Source organism: Hakea prostrata, chromosome 2, assembly GCF_041222555.1.
Source record: "Hakea prostrata isolate BN-2017 chromosome 2, UWA_Hpros_2, whole genome shotgun sequence".
NCBI lineage: Eukaryota > Viridiplantae > Streptophyta > Magnoliopsida > Proteales > Proteaceae > Hakea > Hakea prostrata.
The window spans coordinates 22,773,904-22,788,808 of record NC_142601.1 but is presented as its reverse complement, the minus strand read 5'-3'; the positions used below and the strand labels follow the sequence as shown (position 1 = coordinate 22,788,808).

The window sequence follows — 14,905 nt, the reverse complement described above, 5'->3', positions numbered from 1 at the left end:
CTGAAGGAAACGTTTCATCCTAGGTGTCCAATCTTTGTAGAGAGGCCAATTTGGAAGTTCAGTCTAAATTTAATGTTGTAAAATTTTTATTTATATTCTAGCTTCAATCACTGGTGTCATCACCATTGCGCCAATGGATATTGATGGGTTTGCCCACAGAAAACCAAAAACAGAAAGCAGGAAGATCATCAATGCTCTCAGAAGATCTCTTTTCTAGGGAAAGGGAACGTTGGGAAGCAACAAATGTGATACAGTGTTGATCCAACACTGACGAGGGAGATGGGTTGTGGGTTTTCTGTTTATTTTTTTCTTTTTAAGCCCAATGAAATTGCAGAACCTTCAATTTGAACAAACTCAAAAAGAATCAGCACACGCCAAAGAGGATGATTCAACCCATTCATTTAGAAGATTAAATATTTCAATCCATATCTTATTCTTGCTAATTGTTTAGCTTCCCTTATCTCTATCACCTAATTCAGACAGAAAATAGTTTATTAACCCCACCTAATCTTATGGATCACAGAACAAACCACACTGAGACAGTAGCCCATTGCCCAATTATAGAAGAAACAGAGAAAATGACATGAACCCTTTTGCTAATTCTCTTATCTTACAAAGGCACCAAGAAAGGGAATTTAATTGGTGCATGGAACCTTGTGATAAGACTGGCAGACAATGTAAACAGGAAGCTTCAGATAACTACACCCTGCACGAGAATTAATGGGACATGAATCACTACATCAGTATTCCTGCAAGCACATTTACCACAGGAGTCATATAGTCTCAGAGTCTCACTCTCACCTCCCTTTGGTGCCCTTCAACAACAAAACTAGGGGAGTGACTCGAGAAAAAGAGAATCGTTAAAACAGAGAAACAATTCCAGGACCTCCATGAGGCAAAGGGTAAAATGTCACATTTTAGAGCATTAAAATCTGCTATAACCCAAGACATACTCAATTAACAGAGTCAAGGAGCCTTAGCTGTGATCTGTAAAAGAGGGTAGCATTTCGTATAAGGTGACTTGCATTTGTTACCATGAATCAACAACCTTCTTATTTGAAAGCCTAAAACTTGTATCTGCTCCCAGAACAAACTCTTAACTTAGAAGAAGGCAAAATTGAAACGTGCACCTTTGCTGTGAATGTTCAGATTTCTTGGAACTCTAGCTTTTCCCTGTAGAACTTGCACTTTAAATATTGCTTACCATCAATATTAAACTACATTTTACACACCAACCGTCAATCTATTGAGCCTCTCTTTGTACAAGAACAGAGTTACCCACATTGAATAGAAGGTGAGAAAGAATGGGTTTTTCAAGCTTTCTTCTAGGTTCTTTTGCTCTCTTTGTGGTGGTCTATGTTGCAGATGGTCAGCCTCTGGTTCCTGCTCTGTTCTTATTTGGGGACTCTGTAGTTGACGTGGGCAACAACAATCACCTCCTTACTCTTATCAAGGCAAACTTCCCTCCCTATGGTAGAGACTTTGTTTCACATAAACCAACAGGGAGATTCTGCAATGGAAAGCTAGCCACAGATATAACTGGTAAGAAATCTCAAGACCCATATCCTTTTGAGGTCTGATTACTTACATTCCACGTTGCCTTCTCCACCATAGCTTTTTTTTTTTGATGTTCCATGCCTTTTGACCATAGCTGAGCTTCTGGGCTTCACTACATACCCACCTGCCTACCTTAGTGAAGATGCAAGAGGGAGCAATCTCTTAAGTGGAGCAAACTTTGCCTCAGCTTCTTCTGGTTATTCTGAGGAGACAGCACTATTATATGTATCACCTCTCTCTCTCTCTCTCTCTTTCTGTGTCACATAGTTATGCATGTTCTTTGATGATATAACTAAGAAATACTAAGATTCTTTCATTGTAATTATTTTGGATTTTCTTCTCTGTAGAATGCAATTCCGTTGACTAAACAGCTTGAGTACTATAAAGAATACCAAAGCAAGCTATTGAGGATTGCAGGGAAATCCAATGCTTCCACTATCATCTCTGAAGCTATCTACATTCTGAGCGCTGGGAGCAGTGATTTTGCCCAGAACTACTATATTAATCCTCTTGTCAACAAATTGAACACACCTGATCAATTCTCGGACATCCTTATGGAATCATTCTCTACTTTTGTCAAGGTTTCTGCTTCATCTTGACCTGTATTTATTCTCTGGAATATGGAATATCTTATTCACCTTTTGAACAAAAAATATTTCGTGACAGAATCTCTATGGTTTGGGAGCAAGGAGGATTGGGGTGACAACATTGGCTCCACTTGGGTGCTTGCCAGCATCCATCACAATTTATGGTGAAGGGAGCAACCAGTGTGTGGCAAGATTGAACCGAGATGCTGTTTCATTCAATAACAAGTTGAATGCAACAGCTAAAGACTTGGTAGAGAGCCTATCTGATCTCAAAATTGCTGTCTTTGACATCTACCAGCCTCTCCATGACCTCGTTACCAAGCCTTCTGATTATGGTATGAGCATTCTTACAAGCTTCAAGCTGGTATTTTTCTCCGCAAGGCCACTTTGATCTTTCATTAATACAGTTTTTGCTGTTGTACCTGATATTGCATGACAGGGTTCTTTGAGACAAGGAAGGCATGTTGTGGAACAGGAACGATAGAGACTTCAGTGTTGTGCAACTCTCATTCTCTGGGTACATGTGCCAATGCCACAGGGTATGTGTTTTGGGATAGCTTCCACCCAACTGAGGCTGCAAACCAGATTATAGCAAATGATCTCATCCTTCAAGGCATCTCCCTCATCTCCTAAGCCAGAACTCATGGATTTAGGGTAGCTCTCCCATTGTGATTGCTAGTGTTATATCTCTATATATATATATATATACTCCAGGTGTTAAGAGGCATTCATGTACAAATTATCTTAGTAGGTTGAGTTGTAAGGCGTTCAGTTGTCCCAGAATGTGAAGTGGAAATCCAACAGATAATCCCAGAATGTAATGTGGAAATCCAACATCCTATGGGCTTATCAGAACCAGTTTGATTTCTGTCATAAGGGAGCTTCTATGGTTTTTCAAGTGTTGTCGCAGAAGTTCCGAGGGGCATTTGAACCAGCACTGTGTTGCCCATCGGTCAAATTGTGAAGAAACGTGCTGAAAAATGTTTAAACCTTATGTGTGTTATCTTAATTTAAATATATATATGTTTTATTGTGGTTTTATCTTAAGATTTGTATTAGTTTCACATCGGGCATAAATGAACTGTTTATTGAGTTTATATATGGTAAGGACCTATATAATATATATTTGGGGTTAAGGATCACACTCACAGTGCGAACCCATGTGCAACGCGAACCAAGCTAAAATCCTGGTGTAACACAACCATGGTTATATAATTATACATTAATTAATATTAGTATTTATATATGACTTGAGACGTGGGACGTGGGCCTTGATCCGGAAAGCCAATTTTGTCATCGGCCCTAATTGGGAAAGCCCATTGTTGGGTGGTGGATCTGTGGAGATGCCATTAGAGAGATACTTTCCCTTGGAGAGATCAGTTAAATATATACTTTCTTGTAGGGAGTTGAACTAAATAGGTACCTTCACAAAGAGAGATGACCTTATTCTTTCATCCATAGCCTTTGGGGCTCTATATAAACTCATTTTTATAATGAATTTCCTCCTCCCTTTTTTTTTTTTTTTTTTTTCTCTCTCTCTCCTTGTTATTTTGTTAAGCAGTAAACATAACCTGATTACACCTAAAGTAACATTTCTAGGGTGTAACCTAGAGGTTTGAGTTGACTGATCTTGCGGGTGAAGACACATTTGATATCTGTATTGAATAATCCAGGGTGTCCAAATACTTTAAAGAAAGTACCTCTGGTACGTTTTAGCTTTGACAAAGTTCGTGATTACAACAATTTTTCTTGTGTTCGTGGAGATTCCTTAGCAAGTTCTCAACAAATTGTGACATTAATCTACAAAATTTCTATTTCATCTCCACAACCACAATTAATCTCGAGTTTTTTGCAACTTCAAGATAGAGATTTGTGATGGTCTCCGTTTTGATGGAGTTGAGCTCAACAATGCCCCCGAGAAAGATTAATGTGTTCCTTCATTATGATCATAAAAGAGACCTGAACGAGGGCTGGGTTGGGCCAGATTTTTGCAATCCTAAGTGCAGTCATATATTATAATATAAGCCCATTCCCGCTTTGACCCTAATTCATGGCCAACGATTATTGTTCCTGACCCTAAGCCCTACAAGGCCAAGCCAAGTTCATCTCGCCTTGATTGGGTGGGGTCGGGACGGGTTGGCCCTAACATTGTCCCTAACTTGATTGACCTTGTCTGTGGCCTTAATTAGCCCTGTTTGTCAGTCTGCCTATTATCCCAAGTGCCAACGATGTTGAGAAGATCACTCACCTTCATTTGAGGATTATGACACATTGCTTCCGATATCAAAACACCATCACTGCCTAAGATACCACCTGATAGCCAATGATCAAACCAGATATAATTCTCAGTACCATGATGTATGGGATACCAAATGTGCTTAATGGCAACCTCTCTAAGCCGAAGAATGGCCTTTAAAGTAGTCGAGCAATTAGAAGGTACACACAGGGACCAAATGGAATTGTTTTTGAGCCACCGACACTTTACAATGGTATCTTTGTTGCTAGTCCTTTGAGATTTGTGTATTCAGATCAACGAAAATTGTGTTCCATTTTCACGTATGTATTTGCTAAGAATCACCTCTTTTTTATGTCACTTGATTTATCATTTTTTTCTCATTTTTTCATGATTTCTTGAGTCTTCTAAGCCAGTTTTTATATCTTAATTTCTTGTGATCAATTCAAGGATAAGAGGATGGATTTTGTAGTGTTTGATTTGGAAGTTTGTTTCAGGCTGAATTTGTTACCCAAAATACAACGCTTTTCTTTTTCCACAAAGAATTGATATTTATTCACCCAAAATCCTTTAACATTGCATGAATCTCACCTGGGATTCTTGACAGGAAAATTTCGGCTGCATCATTGAGGATTCACACTAGAAAATCATAACAAAACAGCTCAATTAATCGACTTCTTTTAAATTCGGTTTCTTTCATTCCTTAGCTCAATGCTTCTTCTTGGTTTTATAATATCATCTGCATCTACGGTAGTATTGGTTGCCGTCATTGCTACTATTATTGATCATGTCTAACTCTTTGGAGGAAATATGATTTTTTTCAATGTTTGCCGTGGGTTGATTTATGATTGTAAGTTCAATCTGACTCCTAGGTATATTATATTAACCCATGTCTGAAGAATATTCAATCTACTTCAAAGTTTAGACAACTGTTTTGGGTTTGGATCACAATCCATATTCTTTTGCAATAACTTTCTAATGTAATCCAAAACATATTAAGCCACCCAACATCCACCACCCAAGAACTATGGCTCTCCAAATGACCCACTTGTTACAACTCATAGAACTGGACTCGGCGATTGAAGGTATTTTACATACAGAAAGACTATTATCTCTATATCTAAGGCTAGCACATGTTTATCTAAGTTCATGGATTCAACTGTTGTAGACATGATGTGAAGAAACTTTCCTTGATAGATATTTATTTATTTTTGTTTGCTTCATTTTTCTTACTTAATTTCATAATCTTTTTTCTTGTGATGGCAGGTTTAGTTATTTTATTGTTGTACTTCTCCAAGAAAAAAAAAACTAAAGAATTAGGCAATTAATAAGTTTTCTTGTAACTGATCTTAGTCCATTCACCTCTTACATGCTTAAGAACAACAAAAACCCTCCAATCCGATGTGGATTAGACAATAGCCATAGAGGCTTAAGCAATATAAATGTAACTAGAAACCATTTCAGATTTGGAGCAAGATGCCATTGCCAATGAATTCCTGTACTCTGGACTATTAGTTAGTGATTGTATAAAAGAAAAGGAAGTAAATGCTCTATGATGAACTGGCAAAGAAGAAGAGAGGTAGCAGTCACCTTTAACAACACCAACTTAAAGAAGAAGAAGCTTCTTCAGAATTTTAGACTTAATCCTCTACAATATGGTACCTTGAGGGTTAAATTGTTTGTATGTATAATTCAAATAGATGAACCCAAAATTTTCAACTAAAAACATAAAAATAGAACCCAAAATTTTCAACCAAAGAATAAAAAAAAAAAAAATTTAAGGAATTGACATGCGATTTTAAAAACCTTGAAGCTAGTAGAATTTCTTGCTTCATTTATGGGATTCTTCAACTTTGGTCTTTTTAATCCAAATCCAATATTAACAAACAGTAGAATTGGTGATGTGCATTTGCACATCTGGAGTTTTCTAATTATACTAAATCTATGAAACTGACATCAGGAATGTGAGAAATGCAAAGAGTTCATACCTAATAAAAATGTTGTCAAATTCTAACCAAAAGAGAAAATGAAATAGTTGTCAAAAGAATTGAATATAGATATGATAATGTTGTATCCAAATCATCTGCAGTTATCAATGTGTGGACCGTCTGTCAACCAAGCAAGGATGGCATGACAAGTGTCTTTGGAGTAACCAACACCGTTGGATACCTTAAATTTTTAAATCTTGGTTTAATTCCACACCCTTGTAATTGCAGGAGATGTGAATCCAATAATGATGATATTCAATCCAAATCCATTTACATCCTAATCAGTTTGACCTCTTCAAAGGTTATCCTATTAACTCTACTGTAATTAAGTTTCTTTTTCAAAACTTTAGTTGTACAACATATCCTCACCCCACCCTTATAACTGAACTAGGCTATAATAAAACATAACAACATCCAAGCCTCGTTACAACTAATTATTGAAAGAGAAGACTAATATAAATTAATCCTGCCATGGGTAAGCAAGAATCCACTCAGTTCTCTTATTGAATACTCTCTCACACAGCATAATAGGTGAGGAAGAATGGGGTTTTCAAGCTTTTTTCTGGGTTCTTTAGCTCTCCTTGTGGTGGTCTATGTTGCACAAGGGCAGCCTCTTGTTCCTGCATTATTCATTTTTGGGGACTCTGTTGTTGATGTTGGCAACAACAACCACCGCCTAACTCTAATCAAGGCAGACTTCTTACCCTATGGAAGGGACTTCGTTTCACATAAACCAACAGGGAGGTTCTGCAATGGAAAGCTAGCCACAGATCTAGTTGGTAACAAATCTCAATGCCTATACCCATTTTGAGGTCTAATTTCTTTATCCTACATTGCCTTCTCCAACTAAAATGTGTTGTTTCATGCCATTTGACTGTAGCTGAGAATCTAGGCTTCACTAGCTACCCACCTGCCTACCTTAGCGAAGATACAAAAGGAAGCCATCTCTTGAGTGGAGCAAACTTTGCTTCTGGTTCCTCTGGTTATGATAAAGCCACAGCATTCTTATATGTATCACTCCTCTCTCTCTCTCTCTCTCTCTCTCTCTCTCTCTCTCTCTCTCTCTCTCTCTCTCTCTCTCTCTCTCTCTCAATTATACATGATAACAAATACTAAGGTTTATATTGTAATCATTTTGTATGTATTGCTGATTTGCTGTGTAGAATGCGATTCCATTGATGAAACAGGTTGAGTACTATAAAGAATACCAAAGCAAACTAGTGAGAATTGCAGGCAAATTCAATGCTTCCACAATCATCTCTAAAGCCATCTACATTTTGAGTGCTGGGAGCAGTGACTTTGTTCAGAACTACTATATCAATCCTCTTCTCAACAATCTCTTCACACCTGATCAATTCTCAGACATTCTTTTGCAATCATTCTCTACTTTTGTCAAGGTCTCAGCTTCGTTCTGACTTGTATTTTTCTTTGGACTATAGAATCTCTTTAAGATTTTAAGAAAAAACATTTTGTGACAGAATCTCTATGGTTTGGGAGCAAGAAGAATTGGGGTGACAACATTGCCTCCACTTGGGTGCTTGCAGCAACCATCACAATTTACGGCCGTGGGAGCAACAAGTGTGTGGAAAGATTGAACAGAGATGCTACTTCATTCAACAACAAGTTGAATGCCACAGCTAAAAGCTTGGTGGCCAGTTTATCTGGTCTCAAACTTGTTGTCTTTGACATCTACCATCCTCTCTATGACCTCATTACCAAGCCTTCTGATAATGGTATGTGCATTCTTGCAAACTTCTAACTGGTACTATGCATGTAATCTTCATTGCAAGATCACTTTGATCTTTCATTAATACAGCTTTTTACCATTGTACCTGATATTGTATGACAGGGTTCTTTGAGGCAAGGAGGGCATGTTGTGGAACGGGGACAATAGAGACTTCAGTGTTGTGTAACCCTCTGGCTCCAGGTACTTGTACTAATGCAACAGGATATGTGTTCTGGGATAGCTTCCATCCCACTGAGGCTGCAAACCAAATTTTAGCCAATGGTCTCCTCGAACAAGGCTTCTCACTCATCTCATAAGCCAAAAATCTTGGGTTTATATCATACAACGTCTCAGAGCTTCTCCCATTGTGATTTCTGTCGTTGTTATATTTATTTAACTTTTTAGTGTTTCTGACATATGTATACAAACAATCCTGCTAATTTGAGTTCTAATGGGTTTGGTTGTTCCAAAATATAAAGTAGAAGTCTCACAGGTATCAGAACTGATTTGATTTTTTCAGTTATAAGACAACTTTCATGATTTTCATGCCAAGTGTTGTTACACAAGTGGATTAAAGGAAATTTTTAACCCAAAATCAAACCAGAAGCATGCACAAGCATAATTTTTTTTTGGTAAAAGGCAAATTTATTTAGCACAAGGCAAAAACATGTCCAACCAAAGCTCTAATAACCACTGTGTGGAAATAAGCCATTTATGTGGGCTTGGAACCGAGGAAGCCTTCCTGGCTAGGTGGTCTGCAATTGTGTTGGATCCCCTAGGACCATAATTGGACTGGAAATCTAAAAACTATGAGGCAATTTAGACTATGAGGCAATTTAGTCTATATCCTGCACTATGAGGAGGATACAAGTTGGGGATGGGAAGAGTTCTCAGATATGTACTTGAGAAGAGACTTACATAGTCTTGGCTATCAATTAGCGTGTGATGAAGGCTTGCCCTTACTACTACTACCTCGGCCTCCAAGGTAGAGGCACAAGTTATGAACTATAATGCTGCAAGAAGTGAAGCCCATCTGCTCCACAAATAATAATTATGCCCCCACCACCCACCCCCTCCCTTTACCTGTTTTCTCTTTCCAAGCCACATCAACATCGAGTTTTATATAGGGTTGGGTAGGGGTGTCCACCTATTATAACTTGGGCCTTTGGGTTGTGTACCTTCATGGGATTTTTAGTGTGCCTTTTCAATGCCTACCAAAACTTGATGTGGGATTTTGAAGCTTCTGCTAATACTTCCTCTGCCCTCCATCTTCTTCTTTCTGATACCAGGCTACGAATGAGCTGAAGCTTGTCATCCTATGCCCTTCATCCTTCCTTAAGAAATTAAAATATCTCCATTTATCAAGCCCCCTTTATCAATCCATCCTTGCACATCCAAATTTGGGAGTTGTGTTGTCCTCCAACCTAAGGGATTGCCACAACCAAGCACATTGGGCAATCAATCAATGGAAAAGAATGTGTGGGATAGTTTCCTCTTTGGCACCACATTCTCGATAAAGCCTATCAATCTGTATTCCCTTCTGATTTAATCCATGGTTGTTGCCAGGCTCTCTTTAGCTACCCTCCACATCAAGTTCTTAATTCTTGGCAAGGTTGGACAATGACATAGAGCTTTCCATATCTCTTAGGGAAAATTTGCTACCATGTTCTCAAAACAGAGGAGGAGAGTTTCTCTTCTGCCTAAATGTCTCTATTGGCTGAAAATGGCTATCCTTACTCCAACCCCATATCATAGTAGCCTCAGTTGGAAAGAGAGCCAATTGAATAATAAACATAGGTGCTGCCTCTTCCTCGAAAAACCACTTCCTAACCTTAGCCTCCTTCCATTTTTTAGATTCTTGCCTGATTAGGTCGGCTACCAACATTAAACCACAACTTAGATCCCTTGGTGTACTTTAAACTGTTTCAACTTGGGACTCAAGGATCCTCTCATATCTTGATGTTTGACCCATCAATAGGGGTGTAAACGGATCAAATTCGGATCGGATAGTAATAATACCATATCCGCATCTTATTGTATTCTGATAGATTTGGATAATATCCTATCGGTTTTCAGATGGATACAGTCAGATTTGGATGATAATCAAATAATTACTTTCTTAACTAAATTCTTCTAAATGAGCATGAGTACAAATTGAATACAAGGTTTCGACGACCTGTTTACATCTTTACTATTTTATTTGTGAGGGTTAGGTTTGAAATTTAAGAATTCAGCAACTTTGGTAGCTATTTTAGTAGAAAATAAAAAAAAATAGTCATATATCATAGGTAAAAAGTTTATAAAAATATAAAAAATAAATATAAAAAATGTGACTTAATAAGATAATTTTATTGGACGGATAATAATCGGTAAGAAAAGGGGTATACCATATCAGCATCCTATTAGTAATCGAACGGATTCGGAAGCGGATTTCGATTATCCATTTACACCCCTACCCATCACCAATCTTCCATAGGAGGCCAAGTTTAAGGACTTCTCAACCTTCCAAAATACTCCTCCATGCGTAAGATGCATATGATCCTGACCTTGCCTCCAAGAAATAAACATTGGGGAAATATATTCTCTTTAAAAATTTGTCCCACTTAGCTTGAGGATTTGAATATAACTTCCAAGCTACCTTTTAAAGCAATGCCCTATTATGAAACCAAGGATCTTGTAGACCAATGCCACCTTTACATTTAGTTTGTGATAGCCGCTTCCAAGACATCTAATGAATAATTGACTTGCTTTCATTTCCACTCCCAATTTGGAATTTTAGAACGTGAGGATGTATAATTTGTAAATGGAAGAACCACTACCTTCAACAAATTTTGCTACTTGTATGATTTAGGAGTTTCTTTGTCCAACCTTCAAATTCTAGACATATTATCCACTCACACAAATTGAGGGTATAATAGTAGTCATACATTCTTTTTATGAAAACTATATTGTTGCTCCTTTTTCTCACTCCAAAACCCTAACCATCTATTCTCAATTTTTATTAATTTTTCATTTGGATGTACCAAACTTATTTTTCATTCCATAATTAATTATAAACAAAAGTTACTGTTGATACGGAATCTCGCTCGTCCTTCCCTGTCACGAACCTGCAAGATACGAGCTCGACCTTGGGGGGTCGAGGTACGTCTCCGACGAACAAGTCAGTACCAATAATATGATCTCAACTACTCAATAGAGAATTCAAGTAATTGATCACACGAAATATGAATACCTACCGCTTGGTGTTTACCAGAGGTCTTTATATAGTGTATGGTGATGGAGTTATATTCGGAATAACCCTGATATGAGTTGTTATAGGAGAGTAACTCTTTAGAAGAGTCCTTTTACCTAACTAACTCTCTTCTCCAGTTATTGGGTGGTAGGAGTCTACCTTCATGAGGCCATCTCATACTGCTATTCAGATAGACTTATTAGTATGGTCGGTCCTACCATGAACCGCCTGGCCGGACCTTGTTAGGTTGCAAACCTGGTCGGATCGTGCAACCGCCGGTTCAGACCGGGGATATAGAATGACCATTTTAGTCATTAACAGTTACCAAACCCTTTATTATCTTTGATAAAATAAAAAAAGTTCTTGTATTCATTTCTTTTTAATAGGAAAAATAGAGAATGTGAATCGATACATAAAAAGGGTAATTTATTTATATTAACTTCTAGTTAGGGTCAAAATTTAAATACATCATGTCACACTCCACCCAATCAATTCCGAACATATCCGAAGACCTGTGGAGGTGATACATTACATGATCTAAGTTCACAACCAATCCATAACTACACAATATAATATAGCATAATCCAAAGAGCAAAGAAATAAAATGTATCAATTATCAAAGTTATTAAAGTCATCCGAAAAGATAAACAAAGTTATGATTAGAGTTTAAAGGAAAAGTTAATGTCAAACATCAGAAGTCTCAAAAGTATCAAGAAATGTTTAAGAGTATTTAACTTATTCCTTCGAGTTTCCAAACGAGAGTTACATAATCCTAGTAAAACTTTACTACGTCTCTAAAATAATCAAATGGCAATTAAAATGGCTAAACACCGTATGAGTAGTCTAAGCATGAACATGTGTCTCCATGGGTCCCCACATCTCCACCTGCCAAGATATTATATGGCTCAGTCAGTGACGTATATCCGGAATGATGGAATTTTCATAACCTGTAAAAGAGTCTAGGAGAAAATATATCTTCAAGGAATGAGTTCCACAGAACTCAGTGAGGTCAATAAAATCATATATCATGCATCTAATACATATACCAAGTATCAAATATGAATGTAAATGAAATGGAATAATGTATCTATGCAAGTATGCCCCTATACTCTTACAAGTGCTAGCCTTTATGGTAGATATGTATTAAGTCATAACGCCCAACCTTCTTTGGGAAGTCTCATCACTCTGATCCCTCACGGACTGGTTACCTCTATTGGGATCCCATGGTATAGGTGTTTGGTCACATCATACCATGGCTAGGGGATTAGCTCACCACTCTCTCACCTTGGTATGAGTACTTGCACATGTCAAGGATAAATCTAGCCCAATACAAGGCAAGGTTAATTATGTTTCATACTACTTGTGGTTTGGATACCTTTCCTCATGCCTAGTACCTTATTGGTCTATGTATCCTTCTCCACCTAGGAATATTATTCCTGAATAGAATAATGAGTAAAAAGGTCAGGATTTGCTATATATATGAGACGGGGAGAAAATTAGGGTTATAACCTCGCAAGCAGACCTAGCGGTCGCTTGGGGCAGTTGATTGGCCATCAACAGCCTTAAGCAATCGCTCCCTGATACTTTTCAATACTTGGATACTTTGCTCAAGGGGTTGATCCCCAACTCAAACCTAACCTATACAACATGTGGGGGTGATCTTACCTTGATCCCGAACATCTTCAAATATAGCAAGACTCTGAATGGTGATCCACTTTTCCAATCCTTTAGGGTTTCTACGGGTTCTTCTACCGATTCCTAGTAAAGCATGTTCTTTATCAGCAGAATCCAGATCCATGGACTCAAGATAAGGATCAAGTACTTCAATTTGGATACTTCACAACTTAGTCCTGTTGGACCTTCGGGTTATCGGATCTGCAATACGGATCTTGGGTTAGAATTAATGGGGGTTGTTACAATTTATGTCATAGAATCCCTCACATTGTGATTTATGTTGTTATATTCAATCAGTTTTGAGTATTACTGATATAAGTATACAAGTGGTACTTGTAATTTGAGTTCTAATGGGTCTAGTTATCTCAAATTCTAATGTGGAAATCTCACACTAGATGGTATCATAATTAATTTGATTTTCTCAGTTATAAGAAAGCTTGTATGGTTGGATGAAAGGGATAATTTGGACCAAAATCAAACCAGATGCATGTACAAGCATAATTAAGATATAAGAGAAGTAGCACTTGAAAACAATTTTGGGTATGCATTGTGTTGTTGACAAAGATTGATTCAGAGGTTCAAAGACGATCCACATATACAGAAACCTTACGTGTTTTTTTTTTTTTGGGTGGAGGAGAAAGAAAATTTATAAAGCATTAAATAGTATAGCAACATCTAACTTTTTACTTAGTTATACTAGTGCCTTCATTGGCAGTGGTTAGAGCTAGATTTAATAGCCATTGGTTTAGAGGTGTGGGATCTAAAACCGCACAAGGTAATGTTTCTAATTCTTGTAGTTGCTTCTACCAAAATGGGGATCAATTTTAGCAGCCATATTGTATTTCCCACTGCTTGAAGTATAGTGGGTATCTCCTTTTCATCACACTAGATTTCAGTTAATTGTACTCCTTGCTCCAGAGCTTCGTCTATGCCACTAAAGATGCCACATCTCACTGCCTCCAAAATAGTCCCAAAGTCTAGTAATTTATGTTCCCATCCCAAAACAGTGCCACACTCCATTCTATGCAATTTAGATGTTCATTAAATACCCTTGCACACATTAAAATGAGTGAGTGATTCATATTATAAGGAGATTCATATCCAACATATATTCCCAATTTTATTTGGGTACTCATCTTTGTGCACTGTGGTGGAGCAATTGGAACATAAGGCGCACATCTAAAAATTTTAAGATGAGAAATATTTTGCTTCTGACCATAAGCCAATTGTAATAAGGAGGATTTATGGCAACCTTTTGGCCTGATGCGTATAAATGATGTTTTGTTCTCATAAATAATGGTTTAGTTCTTAATTGGAGACATTTAATAAATAACTTTTACCAAACCATTTTGGATATAAACATGAGCAACATGCTATTCAACTGTGATTTCAGTTGTTATACAATAATCATAAAGCCTAAGATGTAAATTTACCAGCATTATCAAGACAAACTGTCTTCATTTTATAATCCATAAATTGTGCTCTCAATTTAATTATTTGAGCAAACAATCTCGCAAATACCAAATTGCGAGTTCATAATGAACATACATGTGACCATTTTTATAGATGCATCTATTAAAATCATATATTATCTAAATGACCCACATGATGGGTGAATGGGCCCATATATATTTCACCTTCTATACGTTTAAAAAACATAGAATGTTCAATCTCAACTTTAGCTGGTGAATATTTAATAATAAAATTTTCTTGAGAACAAGCAATACAAGAAAATTCACTTAATTGAAGAATCTTATGGTTATTCAATAGATGACAAATGAATTTTTAATAAAAAAAAATTCGCATCATACTTGATCCGGGATGGTCCAACTTGTCATGCCAAAAATAAAACTATCAGAATCAATGTTCATTTGATTTACACAAGCATGTATTTCAACCATGCAAATA

The 14,905-nt window shown here is 37.1% G+C and overlaps 2 protein-coding genes across 2 annotated transcripts; both read left to right on the top strand.

The window, feature by feature from the left end:
* Nucleotides 1-1,001: 1,001 nt before the first annotated feature.
* On the top strand, nt 1,002-3,209 carry LOC149024083 (GDSL esterase/lipase At5g22810-like). The gene is made up of 5 exons (XM_089144444.1): nt 1,002-1,542; nt 1,652-1,782; nt 1,905-2,138; nt 2,224-2,479; nt 2,584-3,209. The coding sequence occupies exons 1-5, from the start codon at nt 1,305-1,307 to the stop codon at nt 2,775-2,777; spliced, it is 1,053 nt and encodes a 350-aa protein (XP_089000570.1). The 5' UTR covers nt 1,002-1,304; the 3' UTR covers nt 2,778-3,209.
* A 3,697-nt stretch (nt 3,210-6,906) lies between these two features.
* LOC149024082 (GDSL esterase/lipase At5g03810-like) lies at nt 6,907-8,448 on the top strand. The gene is given in 6 exon segments (XM_089142884.1): nt 6,907-7,144; nt 7,246-7,376; nt 7,529-7,762; nt 7,844-7,904; nt 7,907-8,098; nt 8,215-8,448. Coding segments are annotated over 6 exon segments (1,050 nt in total). The 3' UTR covers nt 8,409-8,448.
* Nucleotides 8,449-14,905: the final 6,457 nt, after the last annotated feature.

Bases quoted from the DNA above. Each gene is read 5' to 3' on its own strand.
- LOC149024083 (XM_089144444.1), top strand. From the start codon at position 1,305: ATGGGTTTTTCAAGCTTTCTTCTAGGTTCTTTTGCTCTCTTTGTGGTG. The intron at 1,543-1,651 runs GTAAGAAATCTC...TTTTGACCATAG, and splicing joins GCTAGCCACAGATATAACTG to CTGAGCTTCTGGGCTTCACT. The intron at 2,480-2,583 runs GTATGAGCATTC...ATTGCATGACAG, and splicing joins TACCAAGCCTTCTGATTATG to GGTTCTTTGAGACAAGGAAG.